Source organism: Puntigrus tetrazona, chromosome 5 (assembly GCF_018831695.1).
Source record: "Puntigrus tetrazona isolate hp1 chromosome 5, ASM1883169v1, whole genome shotgun sequence".
Lineage (NCBI taxonomy): Eukaryota > Metazoa > Chordata > Actinopteri > Cypriniformes > Cyprinidae > Puntigrus > Puntigrus tetrazona.
This window is the reverse complement of record NC_056703.1, coordinates 2,592,476-2,599,975: the sequence shown is the minus strand read 5'-3', so window position 1 is coordinate 2,599,975 and position 7,500 is coordinate 2,592,476. Positions and strand designations below refer to the sequence as shown.

At 39.9% G+C, this 7,500-nt stretch overlaps 1 protein-coding gene across 16 annotated transcripts in view; it reads left to right on the top strand.

Moving 5' to 3' along the window:
• The window catches only part of add2 (adducin 2 (beta)), a 19,331-nt gene that overhangs the window by 5,942 nt on the left and 5,889 nt on the right, over positions 1-7,500 (top strand). For 14 of the 16 annotated variants that reach the window (XR_006250982.1, XM_043239244.1, XM_043239248.1 and 11 more), the window contains exons 3-10: positions 1,913-2,054; positions 2,729-2,880; positions 3,461-3,541; positions 3,808-3,957; positions 5,081-5,224; positions 5,298-5,396; positions 6,001-6,177; positions 7,062-7,301. Coding sequence is in view for 15 of the 16 variants with exons in the window: in XM_043239244.1 (XP_043095179.1) it covers positions 1,913-2,054; positions 2,729-2,880; positions 3,461-3,541; positions 3,808-3,957; positions 5,081-5,224; positions 5,298-5,396; positions 6,001-6,177; positions 7,062-7,301 (1,185 nt within the window). In the remaining variant the exon portion in view is untranslated. Of the gene's footprint in view, positions 1-694; positions 851-1,368; positions 1,409-1,912; positions 2,055-2,728; positions 2,881-3,460; positions 3,542-3,807; positions 3,958-5,080; positions 5,225-5,297; positions 5,397-6,000; positions 6,178-7,061; positions 7,302-7,500 lie in introns of those variants that run through there. The other 2 variants (XM_043239250.1, XM_043239249.1) reach the window with 2 other exon arrangements.

Below are 7,500 nucleotides of genomic sequence, written 5' to 3'. Positions count from 1 at the left end.
GACAGAGAGAGAGAGAGAGAGAGAGAGAGAGAGAGAGAGAGAGACAGAGAGAGAGAGAGAGAGAGAGAGAGAGAGAGAGAGAGAGAGAGAGAGAGAGAGAGACAGAGAGAGAGAGAGAGAGAGAGAGAGAGAGAGAGAGAGAGAGAGAGAGAGAGAGAGAGACAGAGAGAGAGAGAGAGAGAGAGAGAGAGACAGAGAGAGAGAGAGAGACAGAGAGAGAGAGACAGAGAGAGAGAGAGAGAGAGAGAGAGAGAGAGAGAGAGAGAGAGAGAGAGAGAGAGAGAGAGAGAGAGAGAGAGAGAGAGAGAGAGACAGAGAGAGAGAGAGAGAGAGAGAGAGAGAGAGAGACAGAGAGACAGAGAGAGAGAGAGAGAGAGAGAGAGAGACAGAGAGAGAGAGAGAGACAGAGAGAGAGAGAGAGAGAGAGACAGAGAGAGACAGAGAGAGAGAGAGAGACAGAGAGAGAGAGACAGAGAGAGAGAGAGAGAGAGAGAGAGAGAGAGAGAGAGAGAGAGAGAGAGAGAGAGAGAGAGAGAGAGAGAGACAGAGAGAGAGAGAGAGAGAGAGAGAGAGAGAGAGAGAGAGAGAGAGAGAGAGAGAGAGAGAGAGAGAGAGAGAGAGAGAGAGAGAGAGAGAGAGAGAGAGAGAGAGAGAGAGAGACAGAGAGAGAGAGACAGAGAGAGAGAGACAGAGAGAGAGAGATAGAGAGGGAGGGAGAAAGAGAGAGAGGGAGGAGACAGACTGATAGTGCAGGGGGTTTATGTTGTTGCTGGTCAGAACGGAGGGAACATGTTGAATGAAGGACAGAGGTGAAGAGTTCTCTGTGGTGGACTTTACTGGAACTGTTCACGTATGTTTCTTCTCTGTGTTGTTTTGTTCATCAGTATGAGGACAGACGTTACTTAATGCTTCATTCTAAACTTAAAGCACATGTCTGTGTATTACAGCAGCTCTTACGAGGTTAAACCTCACACACTCAACACAAACCAGTCACTAACTTCACATTCTTCACTGAGTTGTTAAGAAGTTATGTCTGCATGGATATTGATCTGCATAAAGACGTGCCGTGTGTTGACTGTCATGTAGAAAAAGTAAAAGTTAAAAAGAGGACTCTATTAACTTCTAAGTTAACCTTGTGAAACTTAACTTCTTTCTAGATTGGAAGCACTTGTGTTTTCTTAAGAAAGTGCCGATCTGGTTATTGTACATGTCAAGTTTTTTAATGTTATCTGCTTTTTTAAAAAATAATTTAATTGTTTTATTTAGCGAGCACGCTTTAATTTGATCAGAATTGACAGTAAAACTTTATACACTGTAGACAAAAATATTCCAAATAAACGCTTTTCTAAAAAATTCTAAAAATTGCAGTTTCCACAAAAATCCTGTGAAGCACAACAAGAAAGAAAAGGTGAGCATTAAATCAGCGTATAAGAATGATTTCTGAAAGGCCGCTGAAAACTAGAGTAATGATGCTGAAAATACAGCTTTGATCACGGAAATAAATTACAATCTAACAGATACTGAAATAGAAAGAAGTTTTTTTAAATTATAATAATGTTTCACAATTTTAGTGTTTTTACTGTATTTTTTATTAAACAAACGCAGCCTTGGTCAATACTCTTTTTAAATAATGAATGCATCACACACTGAGAAAGATTATGATAAATATTTAAAGGTAAGTGGTTGCAAACAATATTTCTATTTTTAAAAATGTTGACAGTCAACTAAATTTGTTTATTTAAATGTAGCTAAAATAAATCGATGGCAAACCACTTACCTTAAAAAAGAAAAACGTACCTTGTCTTTTTTCAGTGCACTGCATTTCATCTTGTTAAGAGATGCATTCTGTAATGCTAACACAGTGTGTGTGTGTGTGTGTGTGTGTGTGTGTGTGTGTGTGTGTGTGTTTCAGTCCTTCCGAGAGGAGCTGGATGTGTTGATTCAGGAGCAGATGAGTAAAGGAGGAAGCTCCTCGAACCTGTGGGCTCTCAGACAGATCGCAGACTTCATGGCCGCTCACGGATCTCCGGCGTCGCTGCCCGTCTCTCAGTCCAGTGCGTAAAGAAAGAGTCTCCCTCCTTCTACAAGCATATCGTTGTCATCTACGACACAACTTTTACATGCACTGAAAAACGGAAGCTTGCCACAGAATAAAATCGTGTACAGGTCAGGTTTATATCGTGCGGTTCCAAGCGTACGTCGAGAGATCGAGCCACTTGGATTTTTATGCTTTCCTCCGCAAAAATGAAATATATCAAACATAATTCGTGCGACAGCGAGTTAACATCTCTCAGTTCTGACTTTGTTTCGTGCAACTCTGGGGAAAAAAAAGTCAGAGAAGCTCAGAAGTAATTGTAATTGTTTCATCTCGAGTTTTTGTTTCATGCAATATACGTGAAGCTGGAGCGTACCAAAGCAACCTAAACGATCTCTCCATCGATGTCTGCTTTGTTAGGATGAGATAACGGGTCTGAGATGCAGCTATTTGAAGGTCTGCAATCTCAGGGTGCAAAAAAACTGGACAAAATTAGAATCAGAAATGGCGTTTCAATATCTCTATGGACGGAAATGTACAAAATATCACCCTAATGATTTTTAGCATGAAATAAAAATGAGTGCTATCGGTTATTGCTACAAATACGTCCGAGCCGCTTCTGTGCTCCAGACTCACTGATATCACGAACAAGTGTGTGTTATCTGTGTGTTATCTGTGTGTCGTTCTGTGCAGCTGTGAGTATGGTGACCCCCATCAACGACCTGCACGGATGGGACCCGGGCTCCATGGTGAAGGGCGAGAGACTGATGCGCTGCAAGCTGGCGAGCGTCCACCGTCTGCTGGACCTGTACGGCTGGACACAGCTGCCCAACACCTGCCTGACGGTCAGAGCTACTCGCCTTCCTTAAAAGCAACCCAAAAGCAGTGTAACGAATTTCTAGAAAAACAGTAGCATAATTAGTTCTTTTTTAGGGAGCGTTTTTCGGCACACTCAGTACTTAAACGTAGAATTAAGTGACAAAATAAGATGTAACGAAGGCCGGAGATGAACATTTCGAAATACAGTAAAAACAGAAATACTGTAATCGGTTGCCGTGATCCAATCATCACTCTAGTTGCTTATTGTTAGCATTAAGGCTGAAAACGAGTGTTTTTGTGGAAGCCGTGGAGCAACTTGGTAGCGACGCGAATGTTTCGTCACCTCGGTGATAAAAAAGATTGATTTCTTTCCGAGCCGTGGCGTGCGTGTCTCTTCTTAAAGCGTTACGTAACTCGAGCTTATGATAATGCCGACTTCACACGTAGCGCGCTTTAAATAAGTTCACGTCGCTTCGGAGGGAAATTAAGCCGATTAAAAAAATGCAGAACGGTTTCCTTATTCACGCTTGGAGAGTCTGTCCTGCTAGTGAGGATGGAGGAGCGTGAAAGGGCTGAGGTTTTCACTGGTTCTCTTCGTCTCTGCAGATGCGTGTTAGTAAAGAGCAGGAACATTTCCTGGTGCTGCCGGACGGTTTGGCCTACGGAGAGGTGACCGCCTCCAATCTGGTGAGTCTCTGGCCGAGAAAAGGTCAGCGGGACGAGGCTCTGTGTGAGAAATACTCAGCATGTTCTGGACTTATTTTGCAAAAGTATGCCACTAGAAGTGTGTGTGTGTGCATCACTTTGTAAGAGATAAAATACGAAACAATGCAGTTACAATAAAGGAAAGCGGTGGCCAAAATTATGACCAGTATTTGCTGTAATATGAGTTTATCTGATGATTTTGGTCACTTTTTATATTTAAATCTAGATTTCTGTGTTAATGTCTGCAGGTGAAGGTGAATGTTCTCGGGGAGGTTGTGGAGAGAGGCAGCACTTCTCTGGGAGTGGATCAGTCTGCGTTCGCTCTTCATTCTGCGGTGTATTCGGCTCGACCCGACATCCGCTGCCTTCTGCATCTTCACACTCCAGCCACGGCCGCGGTGAGACGACTGCACGCTTAACAACTACATGTTAATATAAAGGTTTATTCTATTCTTTGTTTTGATTTGAGTTGTATCATGGGATCCCTGAGGTTTGTGAAACACACACGTTATTTTAATTAATTAATTTATTTATTTATATAAAAGATTTTCAAAAACATACATTTGTCATTTTATTGTAATTTATTATATATTTTTATTGAATTTTTTTCATTTTATTTAAGGTTTTATTTTGTACCCCCAAGGCTTGTGAAACACATAAATGACTTTCATGTTTTTATTATTATTATTTTTATTTTATTTTAACATATATTTTTATTTATTTATATCACAAGATTGTAAAAAAATAATTTTTTAACATTTTGTTAATAATAATAATTATAATAAATTTGCTAATAGTTTTTTTTTTACATACATTATTTATATCACAAGATTTTGAAAAACATACATTTGTAATTTTATTTTCATTTATTATGTGTTTATTTATTTATTTATTTTTTATTTCATTTCATTTAAGGTTTTATTTTTGTACTCCTAAGATTTTTTGAAACACAAAAATACTTTTTGTATTTATTTTATTTATTTATATCACACGATTCTGAAAAACATATTATTTTAATAGTTTTTGCAAACATAATATTGCTAATAATTTTATTTTTTATTTTGATTTGTATCCCTAAAATACTTGTATTTATTTATTTTTTATATCACAAGATTTTAAAAACATTAGTTGGTAATTTTATTTTCATTTATTATATGTTTATTTATTTATTTATTTATTTTATTTCATTTTATTTCATTTTATTTATGGTTTTATTTTTTGTACCCCCAAGGCTTGTGAAACACAGAAATTACTTTTATTTATTTATTTATTTATTTATATCACAAGATTATGAAAAACATATTATTTTAATCCTTATTGCTAACATAATATGTTTTGTTTTGTCACAACAAAATTGTTATTATTAGTAATATAGATGCATTGACTCAAATCACTTACGGATCTGAGAGTTGTGAATTGTTAAAGTGTTTAAGTAGCACTTTTTCCTGTCGTTCAACTATTCTCTCAATTATTCTAGCCCTGATCATCTCCTGTAACTAACAGGATTAATGCTTCATGTAGGTATCAGCCATGAAATGTGGCCTTCTGCCGCTATCCCATGAGGCTTTGCTGGTGGGCGACGTAGCTTATTACGACTATAATGGAGTGATGGAGGAAGAAGAGGACAGAGTGGAGCTCCAGAAGAGCCTCGGCCCCACATGCAAGGTCTGATTATAGATTAAGTTTCCTCAGAAGATGATGTTGTGAAGTTCTGAATCTAATAACCGTTGTTCCACAGGTGCTGGTTTTGAGGAACCATGGAATCGTGGCGCTGGGAGAATCGGTGGAGGAGGCCTTTTACACAATCTACCACATCCAGACCGCCTGTCAAATACAGGTAGACAAGAAGAAATAAAACACTGCAGCTCTGCCCGTGACCACAAAATCAGGAAGAGGATATTAGTTATTATTTTTTGGAGCTCTTTCCAGCAGTGACTGTATGAGTTTGACATCCATCTTTTCACACCGAGGGACTCCTAAAGTTCAAACTAATGCTCCATGCCTTAAGAGCCGGGGGTGTGAAAACTTTTGAACACGATGATTGTTTTGTTGAAAAACATATATATGTTTTATTTTTATTTTTTCTCTATTTATTACTGCCCTTTGGAAGCAAAAGAAGGTGTTCCAAAGATTGCAAGATCACGGACAAAAGTCTAATTAAATACAATTTACCTTTGAGTTAAAAAGTTTTCACGCCCCGGCTCTTAATGCGTTCCCTTCTGAAGCGTCAGTGAGCGTTTAAACCTTTTTTAATAGTTGCGTTTGGATCCCTCAAGTGAAGAGCATGCGTTCTTTATTTTACTTTGCTTTCTTTTTCTTTAGGTTTGTTAACTTGAGGGTAAAGTCGTCAGTAATCTGATTGCTTTTTTAAATGCGGTAGTCGGTAATGAGTCTTAAAGAAGCCATTAGTCCTGTGTAGTGAGGCTGTGGTGGTGTCGTAGGTGGCAGCACTGTGCAGCGCCGGAGGAGAGCAGAACCTGATCCTTCTGGACCGCAGCGTCCACCGACCCGTCTCCACCGGCACCGTGGGCTGGGCCGGGTCCACCTTCGGCCCCATGCACAAGAGCAGGCTGGGAGAACACGAGTTTGAAGCATTGATGAGGACGCTCGACAACCTGGTAAAACGCTCCTGATGTGCTGAGATCGACGGTTATATCTGAGAGCTGAATAAATAAGCTCTGATGAATTGATGCATGGTTTGTTAGGATCTGAGAATATTTTGATTAGGGTCGGGTATTGTTTCATTGGTTGAGTCGACAGTTTTGATGTCAAACATTTAACTTTTAACATCAAGCATCAAACGCCAACTTACGTCATTTATGAAATGTAGTGCTGTAAAAACAAAAATAGGATATTATTACGCTTTGGAATATAGTGAAGTAAAGTGAAAAAAACACTCTGAAGTACGGATGCTTTTTACTTCACAGCGAAAATAGTGCTGTGTGATTCTGTAGAAATGTAAGCTTTTTTAATGGATGACTACTAAAACAAAATCGCATGGAATTTATGAATTGAACGACTCGCTCAAGACTGACTTCAGTGTCTTTGAATGAATCTTTCGAATCAATGATTCGAAGGCAAATACGTTTTCCGCTAATTAAAACAACTGATAGGAGGAATTCAGTTTTTCGTTTTCCCCAATCCTCACCTCGATTGTTAATTTACTTTTGATCCCCAACCCTAGCCAAGAAACAGATATTAGACAGTCTGGAATCTTAAAGTCTAGAAATCGAGAAGATCACCTTTAAAGTTGTCCAAACGAACATCTCAGCAATGCATGTTGCTAATCGAAAACGAAGTTTTGATATGTACACAGTAGGAAATATCTTCATGGATCATGATCTTTACTGAATATCCTAACGATTTTTGGCGTAAAAGAAAAATGGATGATTTTGACTCACGCGGTGTGTTCTTGACTACATATCTGATCCAGAGACGCTCTATAGCTTGTTGTTTTAGTCACTGTTAGATTTGTTGTGACGATCTGATGCTGGTTGTTCAGGGTTATCGTACGGGTTACGCCTACCGCTTCCCCGTGCTGCTGGAGCGCTCCAGAACCAGGAGAGAGGTGGAGGTTCCTGCCACCGTCACCTCCTTCTCCTTCCTCGAGGACGGAGTTCAGCCTCACCCTCGTCTCCATCCTCACGCCCAGAGACAGCAGCAGAAGACCCGGTGGCTGAACACCCCAAACCTCTACCAGAAGGTCAACCAGGACCAGTCCAGCCCGGGGCATCGCACCACGGTGAGGGACCCCATGTGACGGTTTTTCATCATTTGTGCGTATCTCAATAGCGCCGACCGCTAAGTTCTCCGCACAGAGTAAGGAAGCGTAGTTCACCCGAAGCGGAAAAATGTCATCCCAGAGTTTGTTTCTTCATCAGGTTTGTGTCTCTGCGACCAAGTGACGTGAACGGGTGCCGTCAGAAACGAGAGTCTGATGA